This window comes from Muscardinus avellanarius, assembly GCF_963383645.1.
Source record: "Muscardinus avellanarius genome assembly, chromosome: 5".
In the NCBI taxonomy this organism is placed as follows: Eukaryota; Metazoa; Chordata; class Mammalia; order Rodentia; family Gliridae; genus Muscardinus; species Muscardinus avellanarius.
The window spans coordinates 75,617,887-75,636,866 of NC_137790.1; the positions used below are offsets into that span (position 1 = coordinate 75,617,887).

General features: G+C 39.7%; 1 protein-coding gene across 3 annotated transcripts in view; it reads right to left on the reverse strand.

Moving 5' to 3' along the window:
• Positions 1 to 1,371: 1,371 nt before the first annotated feature.
• The window catches only part of FYTTD1 (forty-two-three domain containing 1), a gene marked incomplete at both ends in the record, with an annotated part of 38,856 nt that continues 21,247 nt past the window's right edge, over positions 1,372 to 18,980 (reverse strand). Inside the window, 6 exons of one of the 3 annotated variants that reach the window (XM_080696371.1) lie at positions 1,372 to 1,470; positions 2,456 to 2,582; positions 5,800 to 5,874; positions 12,212 to 12,273; positions 12,659 to 12,755; positions 17,107 to 17,219. In XM_080696371.1, coding sequence (XP_080552497.1) covers positions 1,372 to 1,470; positions 2,456 to 2,582; positions 5,800 to 5,874; positions 12,212 to 12,273; positions 12,659 to 12,755; positions 17,107 to 17,219 — 573 coding nt within the window. The remainder of the gene's footprint in view (positions 1,471 to 2,455; positions 2,583 to 5,799; positions 5,875 to 12,211; positions 12,274 to 12,658; positions 12,756 to 17,106; positions 17,220 to 18,980) is intronic. The other 2 variants (XM_080696373.1, XM_080696372.1) reach the window with 2 other exon arrangements.

Consider the following 18,980-nt stretch of genomic DNA (forward strand, 5'->3'; position numbering starts at 1 on the left):
TGTCTCAACTTTCTATCATACACAAGAAAGCAGAATAGAAAGTATATCAGGTCACAATGTAATTCTACTGTAATTGTGAATTTTTTCTCTGTGACATATACAAGTATGTTTTTCTTTGAAGCTGTAACTGTTTAATTAAGCAAACTACAAAGTTTATATAAGCTTTACCTTTTTGAAGAAGAAGAAAAGCATAGGACTTTATGGCTATTAATTTTGCTATCAAAATATCTAAGGGATTCCATCCATTTTAAAAATTATAATTTTTTTTTTTTTTGGTGGTACTGGGAGTGGAACCCAGAGGCTTTCTACCTCCGGGCTATACTCCCAGACCTATTTTATGTTTTATTTGGAAACAGGGTCTCACTAAGTTGCTGAGAGCCTCACTAAGTGGCTGAGGCTGGCTTTGAACCTGTGCGATCCTCCTGTCTCAGCCTCCCAAGCGCGGAGATTACAAGCGTGCGCCACCACGCCTGGCTTAAAAATTATAATTCTAAATATCATTTGATGAAGAATTTTCGAACATTAGACTCATGAATGCACTAAAAAAAGTGCACGTGTGAATGGGTTTTGAAGCATTTCACTTAAGTTTTTGACCCTTCAACTTGCTCTTTCCGTTCATGCTTCCTTCATTTAATGAATATAAACTGTCTGGTTTTACACTGGATCTTCTTCTCCAAGGCCCTATCATATAACTTTATAAATATGCATTTATAGCCTTGAAACAGCCATATTTTAAGCTGAGCCTTATAATAAGAGCCACATTTCTTGTTAAATGTTCAGCACTAACAATTTACAACTCTTGGGTTTAACCTAAGACTATCTGAAATATAAACTGAGTTCCAGATAGTCCCATACATCTTAAAAGCCAAAATGGAATTTTCATAAGGTTTTAAAAAAATATATCTATTGAAGAAAAGGCAACTGCACTAATTACATCAATACTAGTAGAGGATAAGTGACAGCAACAAAGGGACCTAACTCCTATTTCTGAACACCAAGATTCACCAAGGCAAAGTGTTAAAAAAAAAAAAAAAATGGGCAAAGGTAATGAGATCCTAAATGCCACTATCATAAAAATAATCAATTTCTATCTTTCTGTCTTCCTTCTGCTGCATGAGGAACCAAAAACGTCAAAAGAGAATTGTTCTTTCTGGGCCAACCATGAAATCTTTAAGAACAGATAGGTATATATATTCCCCATTATTCTTTCAGGGCATTATTTTATACATGTTTTTAAAAAAAAACTTCAAAAATATGAGTTATTTATCCTTGTGAATATTTGAAGTAAAGTTTCTTGAATTTCTGTAACAAACTCTTCAAGCAATTCAACTTTTCAGAGTCACCAAATCAAAAGTTCTGTTGACATGGGGTCTATCCTACAGTTACAAAGCGGCTTCCTCCTTTGTTGAATGTGAGAGTAGCTCTTTGTTCCTTCAGGATTCCAAACCGTTCATTCAAAGTCATCCCTGTCTATAAAAGAGGGGGAAAAAATTAACAACTTGCTGAAAGCCATATTGCTAGGTACACACTTTATCCCAGACAAAATCTGACCAAACTCTTTATCCATACTTTCTATCTTCAAATGAAATCCAATACTAACTCATGATAAAAATTCTCAGCAAATTAGGAATAGACAGGCACCTTTAGGAAAATTTACAACTAACATACTTAATAGTAAAACATTTAATGCTTTGGAATAAGTCAAACACACAATGTCTTATTACTTAAAAACCGTACTGGAAGACCTAGCCATTATATAAAGCAAGAAACAGAAAGTATTAAAAGATTGGAAATGAATTTGGAGAATGGTATGATTATTCATATGGGCAATCTTAAGGGTATTCACTATAAAAGTAAAATTTTGTAAAATCATAAATTACAAAAATTGTCAAAATATAGGTGATATCACTTTACACTCAGTTGGATGGCTGTAATCAAATGATAGCTAATAACAAACATTGGCAATGATGTAGATAAATCTAGAAATTTCATATATGCTAGTGGGAATGTTAAGTATGGAGTTACCATACAATTTACAAAGAAATGAAAATAAATGCTTACATTAAAAATTTTACAAAAATGTTCAAAGAAGCATTATTCATAATAGCCAAAAAGTAGACAAAACCCAAATGTCCATCAACTAATGAATTAAGATGTGCTATACAACTATGATGAACATTACTTAAAAAGAAATGAAATGGTAATATAGATGAAACTTTAAAACATAAGTGAAAGAAGCCAGTCACAAAGGTTACATATTATATAACTCAACTTATATGAAATATCAAAATAGGCAATCTAGAGAGACAGAAAGCAGATTAGCAGTTACTTAGGTTGGGAGGGAGGGTAGAGCACCCTATTTAATTCATGATTCAACATTTTTTTGCCATTAAAATGTTCAGAATGGCCCAAAGAAATACATAAAACTTTTTTTTTTTTTTTTTTTTTTTTTTACCTGTTTTCCAACACTATTTATGTCAAATTGTAGGGCGACACCTTTAGGAACTTTCTTTACATCAGACTGCTCCCGTTTTGTCAAGAACGAGGGTACAGCAGTACGAGTTAATCTTGGTTTCTGAGGTCTATTAAAAAAATTTTAAATGACATTAAGAATTGAAAGATCAATCATTTGACACTTATAAAAAATCTTAACTTATACACATATTAAAATATACTAGAGCTAATTTATTGTATTCTCAAAACAAAAAAACAAAAACAAAAAAGCACCTAGGGCCAGGTGTGGTGGTTCATACTTGTAATCCCAGTACTTGGAAGGCTGAAACAGGAAGATCACAGGTTTGAGACCAGACTCAGCATCTTAGCAAGACTTTCAGCAACTAGTAGCACCCTGATTCAAAACAAAAAAATAAAAAAGGGCTGGTGGTATGGCTTGGAAGTAAAATGCAGCTGGGTTCAATACCCAGTATCACCAAAAAAAAAAAAAAAAGTACCTAGTTCTTGACTACTTTCTTTTGTTGTTGTTGTTGTTGTTGGAACTGGGGATGGAACCCAGGGGTATTCTACCTCGAAGGTGCACCCCCAGCCCTATTTTTTTATTCCTCATTTTGAAACAGGATCTCATTGAGTTGCAAAGGGCCTCAGTAAGTGCGTGAGGCTGTCCGCGAACCACGATCCTCCTGTTTCAGGCTCCCAAATGCTGGGATTATAATTGTGCGCCACCATGCCTGGCTCTTCTAAATAAAACAAAATTTTTAACAATTGCAAATGATTGGTGATTTCCAAGTAATGGTCTTCTACTATTTTTTATTTTTCTTTATGGTACTATGGACCGAACACAGGGGGATTCTACACCTTTAAGCCACACCCCAGCCCATTTATTTATTTATTTATTTATTTATTTAGTGGTGCTGGGGAATGAAACCAGGGACATTCTACCACCATGCTACACCCCCAGCCCTATTTTTTATTCTTTACTTTGAAACCGGTCTAAGTTGCAGAGGGCCTAACTATGTAGCTGAGGCTGGCCATGAATCTGCAATCCTCCTGTCTCTCAAGTACTGTGATTACAACTGTGAGCCACCACACAAGTTATTTTTTATTTTGAAACAGGGTTTCACTTAAGTTGTGGAGGCCCTCACTAAAGTTGGTGAGGCTGGTGGCAAAGTTGACATCCTCCTGTCTTAGCCTCACAAGTACTTGATTATAGGCATGTGCCACCATAGCTAGCTTGGTTTTCTACTAAAACAATCTGTTAAAGCCGGGCGTGGTGGCTCACGCTTGTAATCCCAGCATCTGGGAGGCTGAGACAGGAGGACTGCACAGGTTCGAAACCAGCCTCAACTACTTAGTGAGGCCCTCTGCGACTCAGTGAGACCCTGTTTCAAAAAAAAAAAAAAATAGGGCTGGGGGTGTCGCTCAGAGGTAGAATGCCCCTGGATTCCATCCCCAGTACTGCAAAAAATTAAAAAATTAAAAATTAAAAAACTTAGCCGGACGTGGGGGCGCACGCTTGTAATCTCCGCGCTTGGGAGGCTGAGACAGGAGGATCGCACAGGTTTGAAGCCAGCCTCAGCTTCTTGGTGAGGCTCTCAGCAACTTAGTAAGACCCTGTTTCCAAATAAAATATAAAATAGGTCTGAGAGTATAGCCCGGAGGTAGAAAGCCTCTGGGTTCCACCCCAGTACCAAAAAAAAAAAAAAAAAAAAAAAATATATATATATATATATATATATATATATGTATATAAATTAAAAACATAAAATAATCTGTTTAGTGTTAAGAGACCTATTTTCTTTTCATTTGAATTAAGAGGGTTGGATATATTAGAAACACTATATATTTGAGAAGTTTACACTGTAATAAGTATAATAAAATGAGTAACTAAATTAAGCTCAAACAGATAACAGAATATACTATGAAGGCTATAAAGAGAGGTTAGGTTGGCATAGTCTGAAATGCAAAGACATACAAAATATACAAGAGAGGAAGAAGGAAGTATATATACTATCATCTCATTTATTATTACATATAAATAAAAATGTAGCAATTTGTTATCTATGCACAAAATTGAAAAAAAATGGTAAAAAGAAAAAGAAAATTGGCAATCCAGACATAGTCATGCACTTGAGAGGCTGAGACAGGAGGATCACAGGTTCATGGCCAACCTCAGCAACTAAGTGAGACCCTATTTCAAAATAAAGAAAAAAATTAGGGCTGGGGGTATATCTCGGAGGCAGAATGCCCCTGGGTTCCATCCCTGGTATTGCAAAAAACAAACTACAAAACAAAATAAAGAATAAAAAATAGGGCTGGGGGTGTAGCTCAGAGGGAAAATGCCCCTGGGTTCCATCCCCAGTCCCGTAAATTAAAAAAAAAAGAGGAAATTGGGTACAGTGGCATTCCCCTATAATCCCAACAACTTGGGAGGCTGAGGTAAGAGGATAGCAAGTTCAAGGCCAGCTTTGGCAACTTAGTAAAACCCTGTCTGAGAATAAAAAAATAAAATGAGCTGGAGGTACATAGCTCAGTCAGTAGTAGAGCACACTTGGGTTTAATTTCTAGTACCGCAAAAATGAATGAATGAAAGAAATTGTTAAAAAGAGGCTTTTTGGAGCTATAGAACCAGGAGTAAGGGAGCTTTTTGCTTTTTTTTTCTCCCAGTACTGGGAAGGAACCCACGGGCATTCTACCTCCAAGCCACAACCCCAGCCATATTGTTTATTTTGCCTCTGAGTTGTGGAGGGCTCCACTAGCTTTTAACTTTTTATTTTGCCGGTCTGGGATTAGAACCTAGAGGCATTCGACCTCCTTGATATACCCCCTGCCCTATTTTGTATTCTTTACTTTTTTGTAACAAGGTCTCACTAAGTTGCAGAGGGCCTCACTAAGTAGCTGAGGCTGTCCGCAAACTGCGATCCTCTGGTCGCAGCCTCCAGAATGCTGGAATTATAAGGGTGCACCACCATGTCCGGCTTTGGCTTTTTACTCTTAACTTTTTTTTTTTTTTTTTGGTGTGTGTGGTACTGGGGTTCCTGGAAGCCCTTCTACCTCCGGACTACACTCCCAGACCTATTTTTACATTTTTATTTGGAAACAGGGTCTCCTAAGCCAGCGCGCGCGGCTGGCTTCGAACCTGTGCGATCCTCCTGTCTGCCTCCCAAGTGCGGGGATTACAAGCGTGCGCCACCATTTACTTTAAATTATTTCCAATTTGTACCACAAATTGCATCTCACTTTATCCTAACTTGAAAAATACACTCTGAGTACAAGTCCAATACTTTTCTATTACCTCAAATACTAAGAGATTACAACACTTGCAAAAAGAGAGAAAAGACTTACACTGGGCACTGCACTGCTCCAGGATTGTCAATAGATACAGTCAAAATTCCTCCATTTGTGGTAGAAGTACGCCACCTAGTTTCAAAAGCCAAAAATTTCATTAAAATAAGTAAGTCTTACGGTATATCTCACACAAAAATATCTATTTATTTTGGTGCTGGGAAATATAAACCCAGGGCCTAATACATGCTGAGCAAGTATTCTACCACTGAGCTTCAATTCCAGCACCAAAATATAGATTTAGAAGTACCCATACTTTTTCTTAGCTCCTCCACCCACCACAGTATTAGGGATTGAACCCAGGGGCATTCTACCTCCAAGCTATACCCCTAGCCCTTTTTTTGTTTTGTTTTTGAAACAAGATCTTACTAAGTTACTCAGAGTCTCACTATGTTGCTGAGGCTGTCCATCAACCCACAATCCTCCTGCCTCAGCCTTCCAAGTACTAGGATAGCCATGCAACATGATGCATGCCTAATATCCAAGTACTTGGGAGACTGAGACAGGAGGACTGTAGAGTTGAAGCAAGTTTCAGCAATTTAGTGAGATACTGTTTAGAAATTTAAAAAATAATAAGCAGAGCAAGGTGGTGTATGTTTGTAATCCCAGCATTTGGGAGGCTGAGACAGGAGGATTATGGTTCGAGGACAGCCTCAGCTACTTAGTGAGGGGAGGCCCTTTGCAACTCAGGGAGACTCTGTTTCAAAAAAATAAAAATAAAAAAGCTGAGGGTGTAGCTTGAAGGTAGGATGCCTCCGAGTTCCATACCCAGTACTGGTACCGCAAAGAAAAGGAAGATAGGAAGGTAGGAAGGAAGGAAATTAAAAAGTACTGGGGGTATAGCTTGGAGGTGGAATACGCCAGGGTTCAATCACAGTACTTAGGGGGGGAAAAAAAAAGATGGCATGCTTGTAATCCCAAGACTTGGGAGGCTGACACTGGAGAATTACATGTTAAAGGACAGCCTCAGCAACTCAGAGAAGCCCTTTGCAACTTAGTGAGACCTTGTTTCAAAATAAAAAATGAGAAGCTGGGAATGGTGGCCCACACTTGTAATCCCAGTATTTGAGGGTCTTGAGACAGGAGGATCCAGGTTCATAGACACCTCAACTACTTAGTGAGGCCTTCGGAATTTAGTGAGATCCTGTTTCAAAATTAAAAATAAAAAAATCTGCCAGGCGTGGTGGAGCACACTTGTAATCCCCACACTTGGGAGGCTAAGACAGGAGGATCGCACAGGTTCATAGTCAGCCTCAGCTACTTAGTGAGGCTCTCAGCAACTTAGTGAAAACCTGTTTCCAAATAAAATATAAAATAGGGCTGGGAGTATAGCCTGGAGGTAGAAAGCCCCTGGGTTCCATCCCCAGTACCACCAACAAAAAAAAAAAATCTGGCTGGGGGTACAATTCTAGGTAGATGGCCTTGGGTTCATAAAAATTAAATTAAATTAGAATAAATTAAATTAGAATAAAATAATAAAAATCTAAAATGAACTGGGTGTGGTGGCACACGCTTGTAATACCAGTACTTGAGAGACTGAGGTAGAAAGATTGTTGGTTTCTGGACAGCCTCAGCTACTTAGTGAGGCCCTCTGCAACATAGTGAGACCCTATTTTAAAATAAAGAATAAGCCGGGTGTGGTGGTGAATGCTTGTAATCCTGGCATTTGGAAGGCTGAGACCTGAGGATTGCAGTTTGTGGACAGCCTCAGCTACTTAGTGAGACCCTGTTCAAAATAAAGAATAAAAATAGCTGGGCATGGTGGCACACGCGACTGGAGGATCGTGGTTCATGGACAGCCTCAGCTACTTAGTGAGGCCCTCTGCAACTCAGTAAGACCCGGTTTAAAAATAAAGAATAAAAAATAGGGAAGGGGTGTAGCTCGGAGGTCGAATACCTCTGGGTTCCATCCCCAGACCCGCAAAAATAAAATAAAATAAAGAATATAAACCAAGCCGGGTGTGATGGCACACACTTGTAATTCCAGCAACAAAATATAGATTTGGAAGTACCCAAACATTTTTAATCCCAGCATTTGGGAGGCTAAGACAGAAGGATCACAATTTGATGAAAATCTCAGCTACTTAGGCCCTTTGCAACTCAGTAGACCCTGTTTCAAAATAAAGAATAAAATATAAGGCTGGGGTTGTAGCTTGGAGATAAAATACTCCTGGGTTTCATCCCCAGTAACACAAACAAAAAACAAAAAACCAAGAATAGAAGCTGGGTGTGGAGGCACATGCTTGTAATCCCAGCATTTGGGAGGCTGAGACAGGAGGATCACAGATCATGGTCAGCCTCAGCTATGTAGTAAGCCCTTCACAACTTAGTGAGACCCTATTTAAAAATAAAAAATAGGGCTGGGGGTATAGCTTGGAGGTAGAATGCCCCTCCTGGGTTCCATCTCTAATACTGCAAATAAATAAATAATAAACAGTTTAGGGGGTAGAATCCTCCTGGGTTCAATCCCTAGTAGCACCCCCCCACAAAAAAAAAAACAGGCAACTGGACCCTACCCATAGTATAACGAGCATTTTTGGAGTAGAAACTGGACAGTTGGGGATTACAAGTGGCGCACACTTGTAATCCCCACGCTTGGGAGGCGGAGACAGGAGGATCGTGCAGGTTCGAAGCCAGCCATGCTGGTGTAAAAGACCTTGTATCAAAAATATAAAAAAAATATAGATCTGGTAGTGTAGCCTGGAGGTAGAAGGGCTTCCAGGAACCCCAGTACCACCAAAAAAAAAAAAAAAAAAAAGAAACTGGACAGTTGAATTTATTTGTGAAATATTTTGCAGTTAGCTGAGTGTGCTTGTTCACAATTGTAATCCCAAGAGGCCAAGACAGGAGGGTTGCAGGTTCCAAGAATCCCTCAGCAAATATGAGATTCTCATCAGCCTAGCAAGACCCTATTCCAAAATTTTAAAATAAATAAATAAATAAAGCTGGGGGTGTATAGCACAGAGGTAGAATACCCAAGGGCTCAATCTCCAGTACCAAACAAATAAATAGTATGCATATCTTCTATATCTTATTGTTGTTTTGTTTTTTGCAGTACTATGGAAGAAACACAGGAGCATTCTACCTTTGAGCTACACTATTTTTCATTCTTTTTTTTTCGGATCTGGGGATAGAACCCAGAGGCATTCGACCTCTGAGCTACACCCCCTGCCCAATTTTTTTTTTTTTTTTTGGTGGTACTGGGGTTCCTGGAAGCCCTTCTACCTCCGGGCTACACTCCCAGACCTGTTTTTACATTTTTATTTGGAAACAGGGTCTCTTAAGCCAGCGCACGCGCCTGGCTTCAAACCTGCGTGATCCTCCTGTCTCCGCCTCCCAAGCGTGGGGATTACAAGCGTGCGCCACCACGCCCGGCGTCCAATTTTTTATTCTTTATTTTGAAACAGGGTTTCACTGAGTTGTGGAGGGCCTCACTTAGTAGCTGAGGCTTTCTGAGAACCGTGATCCTCTGGTCTCAGCCCCCCAAATGCTGGAATTACAAGCATGTGCCACCATGCATGGCTTATTCTTTTTTTTTTTCCCAGTACTGGGGATGGAACACAGGGGCATTCTACTTCCAAGCTACACCCTCAGCCCTATTTTTCATTCTTTATTTTGAAACAGGGTCTGAGTGAGTTTTGTAAACTGGCATACTATGCATATTTTTAAAAATTCAATACAAGCCAGGCGTGATGGCACATGTTTGTAATCCCAGCATTAGGGAGGCTTGAGACAGGAGGATCGTGGTCTGAGGACAGCCTCAGCTACTTACTGAGGCCCTTTGCAAGTCAGTGAAACCCTGTTTCAAAATAAAGACTAAAAAATAGGGCTCAGGGTACAGCTTGGAGGTAGAATGCCCCTGGGTTCCATCCACACTACAAAAAAAAAAAAAAAAAAAAAAAAAAAAAAATTCAAAAAAAGAACTTTCAATGAAACTCAACAGTCTCTCAAAAAATAGTGTCTTCTTTCTACTCTGGCTACTTTTCACTGCTTGTTTACTTCCAGTTCACTAAACAAAATCCTTATGTAGAAAAATCTTGCTAAGATGAATAGGCTCATCACACTATTCTCCAGTTTCCCTAGCTACCGCTCAAGATTTTGATGGCTATGCCATCATTATATGTCCATTGTAACTTCATATCACATCTCTATTTCGTCCAGTAGTGCCTCTTGACCCTCCCCCTTTTACTCTATGAGAGGATTATAGTGACTTTCATTCTTCTTTCCATCCTTTTCCCCCATCTTTAATTTCCCACTTTTTGTCAACTCTAACTTGACTTTTGTTTATTTATTTATTCTGTGGTAGTGGGATGGAACCCAGGGGCCTTCAACCTAAGGCTACACCCAGACCTATTTTATTTCTTATTTGGAAATAACATCTCATTAAGTTGCTGAGAGTCTCTCTGCCTTTTTCTGTTTTCTTTTCTTTTTGCAGTACTGGTAATTGAACCCAGGGGCATTCTATCTCCAAGCTATATCCCTATTTTTTATTCTTTATTTTGAAACAGGGTCTCACTAAGTTGCTGAGGGCCTCAGTAGCTGAGGCTGGCCATGAACCTTCAATTCTCCTGTCTTAGCCTCTCAAGGACAGAGATTACAAGGGTGTGCTACCACACCGGGTTTCCTGCTTGCTTGCTTGCTTCCTCCCTCCCTCCCTTCCTCCCTTCCTTCCTTCCTTCTTTCCTTCCTTTCTTTTTTGCAATACTAGGGATGGAACGCAGGAGCATTCTACCCCAAGGACTATTTTTTAGTATTTATTTTGAAATAAGATCTCACCGAATTGCGGAGGTCCTCATTAAGTAGATGAGACTGTCCTTGAACCATGATCCTCCCATCTCAGCCTCCCAAATGTGGGATTACTGGCTCCCTGATTTCTAGAGGCTGTTCTTGAACATGTGATCTTCTTGTCTCAGACTCCCAAGTACTGGGATTACAGGTGTGTGGTACCACACTTGGCTAGCTACTACCATTACATTTACATTAGTGAAAATCTAACATTTACATTATACTCAACTCTGAAAATAACTATTTTGTGTTTTGTTTATAGGCTGAGTCTCAAAAGCTCAAAACAAATAAATAGCACTTATATCATCACTATTATGTAACCACTGCTGCAGAAGCACATAGGCTTCATTTATTGTTTCCAAAATCACACCTTCTGTGCTAAAGAATGCTGCCAGCATCAGGTTCAGAGTTTCTTTATCTTCTGGCTGCTCAAAATCATGTATCACTGTACTTAGCATCATACTGGGACCTGACCATACTTATTTATTCATTTTATTTATTCTTTGGTACTGGGGATAGAACTTAGGGGTCTTTTATATCCAGGCTATACCCCTAGACTTATTTTATTTATTTATTTATTTGTTTGTTTGTTTGTTTGTTTGTTTTTGGTGGTACTGGAGGCCCTGGAAACCCTTTTATCTCTGGGCTACACTCCCAGACCTATTTTATATTTTTATTTGGAAACAGGGTCTCTTAAGCCAGTGTGGCTAGCTTCAAACCTGCGTGATCCTCCTATCTCTGCCTCCCAAGCATAGGGATTATAAGCATGCACCACTACGCCCGGCCTTATTTTATTTTTTATTTGGACACAGGGTCTTGCAGTTACTCAGAGCCTTCCTTAATTGCTGAGACTGGCCACAAACCTACACTCCTCCTATCTCAGCCTCCCAAGTACTGGGATTACAAGCATGTGTCACCACACCTGGTCACATTTTATGTTTTATTTTCCAGAAAGTAACTGTGACTTTAAATACCTTAATCTCTAATCCTAATCACACAGATAGAAATCAAGTGTTCCTAGTCATGCTTGAGAAATGTAATTGCAATAGAGAAAAACAGATTTTTAAGATCTTTAAAGGGTAAAGAGAAAGAGGACTACAGTGAAGAAAAAGTGTTCTATTACTTTCAAAGACTTATAAATTTTCTAAAAGCTCTCCTAGATTTTCTTTTATTCATATTAAAGCATTTACCAAAAACTGCAATAGAAAATATAGTGATTCACCTAGTATTAAAACTTTTATAAAACATGTGAAAACTCAAAGAGGATTTTGGGGAAAAAATTTTAAAAATAGGATTTATGTAGGCTTAATTTATTTCTTTATTCTGGCTATACTAGGTGTTGAACCCAGAGACATTCTACCTCCAAGCCACACCATCAGCCCTATTTTATTTTTAACTTTGAAACAGGGTCTCACTAAATTAATGAGACTGGCCTCAACCCTGTGATCCTCCTGAATTAGCCTCCCAAGTACTGGGATTACAGGCATGTATTACGACGCCCAGCTTTCAGTCTTACTTTCATTTTGAGTTTAACTCATTTCAGACCGGGGCACATGATAATTTAATTTGGGTAGCTACTATTCTGTGAATTTTAAAATGACATCTTGAAAAGCAAATTGAAACTTACTGACGAGTTCTCTTTGCTACTACATCGTCTAGCAGTTGTTCTGTGTTCAACTGGGCCTGAACCTAAAGGGAAAAAAAAGCAGTAGATGCCATAGAAACCAAAGGATTTGAATCCAAGCAGCTATCATGCACTATAACTATAACCCATTGTGACATGTGCATGAAAGGAGAGAGGTTTGTGCTATTCTGGCAGTATCTTTCTGTTTGGGTTCCTGTATAAAAGCAATTGGCAAACATAGTCTGTTATTAAATAACAAGTTAAACTATTCTCAGAAGTTGCAACTGAGGGCAAGAAAAGACAGAAAACAGAAAAGAACTAATGTTATGTTTTCCACATCCCAAACCTAATTCCTACCCCGACAAAAGGCCATGCCAATGAATGATAGTAAGGTGATTGCTCAGGATCCTCTTTGGGCAAAAAGAAAACAGCACCAAGACTTTTTAATACCTTCAGGCCTCTTCTGAAAAGAAAAGTTGCCTGACGAGTGTCTTTCTGATGGCTTAATTTATTTCCAGTCCTGGTAAAATTAGCTGGGATGTTATTTCTGCAACAAAAACACATATTAATGAGTAATCTCAACCACTTTACTAACAAAGATCTTAAGCAAAAATAGACTGAGAAAGTGATGAGCATATGACATAAGACTTCAAACTGTATCCTTATTTACATGAAGTTATTGAGGTTTGATTTACAAATATCTCCTGCATCATATTACCAATCAATTTGGTTAATTTTTATTTATTTATTTTTGGCAGTACTCGGGATGGAACCCAGGAGCATTCTATCTATGAGCTACACCCCCAGACCTATTATTTATTCTTTATTTTGAAACAAGGTCTCACTGAGTTGCAAAGGACCTTGCAAAGTAGCTGAGGCTGTCTGCAATCTGTGATCCTCCTCTCTCAGTCTCCTAAATGCTGGGTGAATGCACCACCAAGCCCGGGTATTTCCTATTTATAAAGCTGGTAAAAACATAATTTTAGATTTATTATAGGATTAGTAAAAAGACAATCACACCTAGGCACATTCATAGTCAAAATGTAAAACAAATAAAAAAGCCTTGAAAAAATCCCCTCCTCCAGATTTCTTCCTTTCTTACTCAGAATTATTCTTTTTTTTCTACCTCCTGGCTATATTCCTAGACCTATTTGTATATTTTATTTGGAAACAGGGTCTCATTAAGTAGCTGAGGCTGGCTTTGAACCTGTGCGATCCTCCAGTCTCAGCCTCCCAAACCCTGGGATTACAAGCATGCACCACCACACCCAGCTTTTTTCTTTTCTTTTTTAAGGTACTGGGGATAAAACCCACGGGCATTCTACCTCCATAATACACCCCCAGACCTATTTTTTATTCTTTATTTAGAAACAGGGTCTCAATAAATTGAGAAGGGTCTCACTAATAAGTAGCTGAAGCTGGCTGCAAACCCTGATCCTCTTATCTCAGCCTTCCAAGTACTGAGATAACAAGCATGTTCCACCACGCCCAGCTTTATTCTTTATTTTGAAACAGGGTCTCACTAATTTGCAGAGGGCCTTACTAAGTAGCTGAGGCTGGCCTTGAACCCAGATCCTCCTGTCTCAGCCTCCCAAATGTTGGTATTTCAGAAATCTTTATATATTAATAGGAACCATAGAGAAACTTACAGCCTTCCATTTTCTTATTCTTTCAATGCATAGAACGATACCCTCTTAATAAATTATGCTTGAATGAACTTCCACCACTTCTATTTTCTATAGAAAGTTGGTGAAATAGGAGAAAACAAAGCTGTATATTTTTGTACCATATAAAGTACTTATAGAGCCGGGTGTGGTGGTGCACCCTTGCAATCCCAACATTTGGGAGGCTGAGACCTGAGGATCATGGTCAACTACCTAATGAGGACCTTTGCAACTCAGTGAGACCTTGTTTCAATATAAAGAATAAAAAATAGGGCTGGAAGTGTTACTTGCAGGTAGAATGCCCCTGGGTTCCAGCCCCAGTATTGCAAAAATAAATAAATAAAGGGCTTATATTTCCTAACCCTGTTTCCAATCTTACATTTAAATGCAAAATTTCTCTAGTTAGTCCAACATGTCTCATGTAAATGACAAGATTTTTTTTTTTAGAAGGTCTCTTTCACAAAAGGCACTACCACAATTCTCAGACAACAGTCAAGTAAAACTGCCAATTCTATACATTTCAGGTAATGTATATAAAAATCGCATTCCAGGTTTTGTTAATTTATTTTTGCCATGAATTTACTTCTATGAGAGATAAATGGTTTTTGACCACCAAGCTTGTAATCCCTGTATTTGGGAGGCTAAGACAGGAGCCAGCCTCAGCAACTTAATGAGACCCTGCGCAACTTAATGAGACCCTGTTTCAAAATGAAGAATAAAAGCCAGGTGTGGTGGTGCATGCTTGTAATCCCAGGATTCGGGAGGCTGAGACAGGAGGATTGTGGTTCGCAGACAGCCTCAGCTACTACTTGTTGAAGCCCTTTTTAACTCAAGTGAGACTCTATTTCAAAATAAAGAATAAAAAATAGGGCTGAGGGTGTAGCTCAGGGTGGAATGCCCCTGGGTTCCATCCCCAATACCACATAAAAAAAAGAGAGCCAGGCACGGCTAACATTCACATTCGGGAGGCTGAAACCGGAGAATTGCAGTTCAGAGAATTGCGGTGAGTGGACAGCCTCAGCTACTTAGTGAGGCCCTCCGCAAATTAGTGAGACCCTGTTTCAAAATAAAGAAAAAAAGGCCCAGCGTGGTGGCACACGCTTGTAATTCTAGTTTGGGAGGCTGAGACAGGTGGATAGCAGGTTCGCAACCAGGCTCAGCTACTAAGTGAGGCCTTTTGCAACTCAGTGAGACCGTTTCATAATAAAGAATAAAAAATAGGGCTGGCAGTGTAGCTCGGGGATAGAATTCCATTCCCAGCACCCCCCCCACACACACACACACAAAGAATAAAAATAGAGCAGGGGGTATAGCTTGGAGGTCAAATGCCCCTGGTTTCCATCTATCCCCAGACCTGCAAAAGAAAAAAAATAAAAAGAAAAAAAAAGAAAGAAATAGGGCTGGGGTGGGGGGCATGGCTCAAAGGTAGAATGGTAGTGGGTTCCATCTCCAGTACTGCAAAAAACAAAAATACAAAAACAAAAACACCGAGATAAATGGTACGGGGATGGAACCCAGGGGCATTCTGCCTCTGAGCTACACCCCCAGCCCTATTTTTTAGTCTTTATTTTGAAACAGGGTCTCATTGAGTTGAAAAGTACCTCACTAAGTAGCTGAGACTGTTTGTGAACCACGATCCTCCTTTATCAAACTCCCAAATACTGGAATTACAAGTGTGCAACACCACGCCTGGCCCTTTCCTAATTTATCTTTACAGAGAACAGAATACCACAATAGGGCACAATTTTTAGGGTTTTGCTATACCTTTCAATTTAGTATAAAAATAATTTCAAGCTGGGCGTGGTGGCACATGCTTGTAATCCCAGCATTCAGGAGGCTGAGATAGGAGGATCACGATTCAAGAACAGCCTCAGCTACTTAGTGAGGCCCTTTGCAACTCAGTGAGACCCTGTCTCAAAATGAAGAATAAAAAATAAGGCTGGGGAGTACAGCTTGGAGGAAGAATGCTCCCGAGTTCCATCCCCAGTACTGCAAAAAAATTTTTTTTCAGCCTAAGTAACATTCATATATAATTCTTTTTCTTTCTCTTCCCCTCCCTCCCTCCCTATCTCTGGGGATAGAACTAAGGGGCACTCAATGTCTTTGCTATACTCCCAGCCCTGTTTCATTTTTTATTTGGAAACAGGGTCTTACTAAATTGCGGAGAGCCTTGCTAAATTGCTGAGGCTGGCAGTGAAACTGTGATCCTCCTGTTTCAGCCTCCTAAGTACTGAGATTACAAGCATGCACCACACCTGGCTAGAATTCTTCCTAGTTTTATTTTTCCATAAGTAACCTACATTAAGATTCAATGATTTAGTAAGACCTACAACTATAACCAATTCAACTTTCAGAATTCTCAATTTTCTTTTCTTTTTTTGGTGGTACTGGGGGTAGAACCCAGGGACTTTTCTACCTCCGGGCTATACTCCCAGACTTATTTTATACTTTATTTGGAAACAGGGTCTCACTAAGTTGCTGAGAGCCTCACTAAGTAGCTGAGGCTGGCTTCGAACCTGTGCAATACTCTTGTCTCAGCTCCCAAGCGCTGGGATTACAAACATGCTCCACTATACCCAGCTCAGAATTATCAATTTTCAATTATTCTGATTGAGGTGTTAGGATTTATACCAAATGTTCTGCAATTTTATTCTATACATTAAAGGAGGTAATAAAGCAGAGTAATGCATTTTGAAAAAAATGTAATAGTTGGGTTTGGTGGCACACGCTTATAATCCAAGCATTTGGGAGCCTGAGACAGGAGGACTGTGGTTCAAGGACAGCCTCAGCTACTTAGTAAGGCCCTCTGCAACTTAGTGAGACCCTATTTCAAAATAAAGAATAAAAAATAGGGCAGGAGGTGTAGCTCGGAGGTCAAATGCCTCTGGGTTCAATCCCCAAACCACACACACACAAAAAAGTAAAGAAGCATTCCAGTACTTGGGAGGCTGAAACAGGAAGATTGCAGGTTCAAAGCCAACCATAGCAACTTAGTGAGGCTCTCAGTAACCTAGTAAGACCCATTTCAACCCCCAGTACAAAAAAAAAAAAAAAACAAGAAGGAAGATATTATTGAATGCTTCATGTAGCATTTCAGAGGTAACATCTCAAATTCTCTTTTTTGAAAATGACTAGATAACTGGAAGAATCACTGTAAATTTATCCTCCTGCACATCTAGTGAAGGAAACATTTATGCAGGATAATATATTATCATCTTACATTTGAATACTTACTTTCTGTTTAACTGGTTAGGTCTCTTGAGAACAGCAACTGGTTTCCTCTGCACTTCATTCTGTCTCAGAAGATTTGTCTTCCTTTTTAACACTGGAAAATATCGTTCTATATTCTTTCAGAAGGCAAGAAACTCTATTAATCCAACTGCTTTTTGTTATATGCCCCACCACAATTAGCATTTCTGAAGCAGTATGGACAGAGACTGACAACTGCTTTGATGTGTATACAAGAGATAAGGAGAAACTAAAAATATCATAGGTGACTGAAAAAACAAATGCATTATACTTAGAATCCCTAAGGTAGTCTTAGGGGGATGCACAGGTTGATAGAGAAATGTGACTCTGTAGCTCAAGACAAGAATCAGAGCCAGAGATGTAAATTATAAAATAATTTATTTAAGCCGGGCGTGGTGGCGCACACTTATAATCCCAGCGCTTGGGAGACTGAGACAGGAGGATCACACAGCTTCAAAGCCAGCCTCAGCTACTTAATGAGACTCTCAGAAACTTACTAAGACCCTATTCCAAATAAAGTATAAAAAAGGTCTGGGAGTATAGCCTGGAGGTAGAAAAGACCCTGGGTTCCACCCCCGATAGCACCAAAAAATAAATAAATAAATAAATAAATTTATTTAAGCATGATTCTGATGCCAAGTGCTATGGTTTTAGCTAAGTTTCCTTCCCCAAGGTCCTTGTATTACAGGTATCCCCAGGGATTCCTGGGAGATCATGAAAGCTTCAGAGTGAGGTCTAGTGAAAAGTCCTTAAATGGTTAGTGGAGTGCCCTCAACTGGAACTGTGGGACCCCAGCTGCTTGCTGCCTCTTTGCTTTCTGATCATAAGATAAGCATACTCTTGCCATGATATACTGCCTTGCTAGAGGTCCAAAGCTATGTATCCACCTCTCCCATCCTGAACTTGACTTCCAAATTTATGAGCCAAAATAAACCAACCAACTCACTCACTCACTCACTCACTCACTCTCTCTCTCTCTCTCTCTCTCTCTCTCTCTCTCTCTCTCTCTCTCTCTCTCCCTCCCTCCCTTTTTTGCAGTACTGGGGATGGAACCCAGGGGCATTCTACCTCCAAGGCACACTCCCAGTCCCAGCCCTATTTTTTAGTCTTTCATTTTTGAAACAGGGTCTCACTGAGTTGAAAAGGGCCTAAGTAGCTGAGGCTGACTATGAACTGCGATCCTCCGGTCTCAGCCTCCTGTGCTGGGATTACAAGCATATGCCACCACGCCGGGCTTCCCAGCCCTAATTTTTATTCTTTCTTTCTTTCTTTCTTTCTTTCTTTCTTTCTTTCTTTCTTTCTTGCTTGCTTGCTTGCTTTCTTTGTTTATTTATTTATTTTGTTTTGGTGGTAATGGGGTTCCTGGAAGCCCTTCTACCTCCGGGCTATACTCCCAGACCTATTTTTACATTTTGATTTGGAAACAGGGTCTCCTAAGCCAGCGCATGCGGCTGGCTTCGAACCTGCATGATCCTCCTGTCTCTGCCTCCCAAGCGCAGGGATTACAAGTGTGCGCCATCACGCCCGGCTTATTCTTTATTTTGAAACAAGGTCTCACTGAGTTGCAAAGAACCTCACTGAGTAGTAGCTGAGACTGTCTTCGAACCACCATCAGCCTCCCAAATGTTGGGATTACAAGCATGTGCCAACATGCCCCGCTCCTAAATCCCCCCCCTCCAATACTGGGAATGGAACCCAGGGGCATTCTACCTCCGAGCTACACCCTCAGCCCTATTTTTTATTCTTTATTTTGAAACAGGGTCTCACTGAGTTGCTGGGATTACAAGCATGCACCACCACACCGGGCTTCCTTTTCTCTTTATAAGTTAATTATCTCAGGTATTTATTTTTTAATAAAA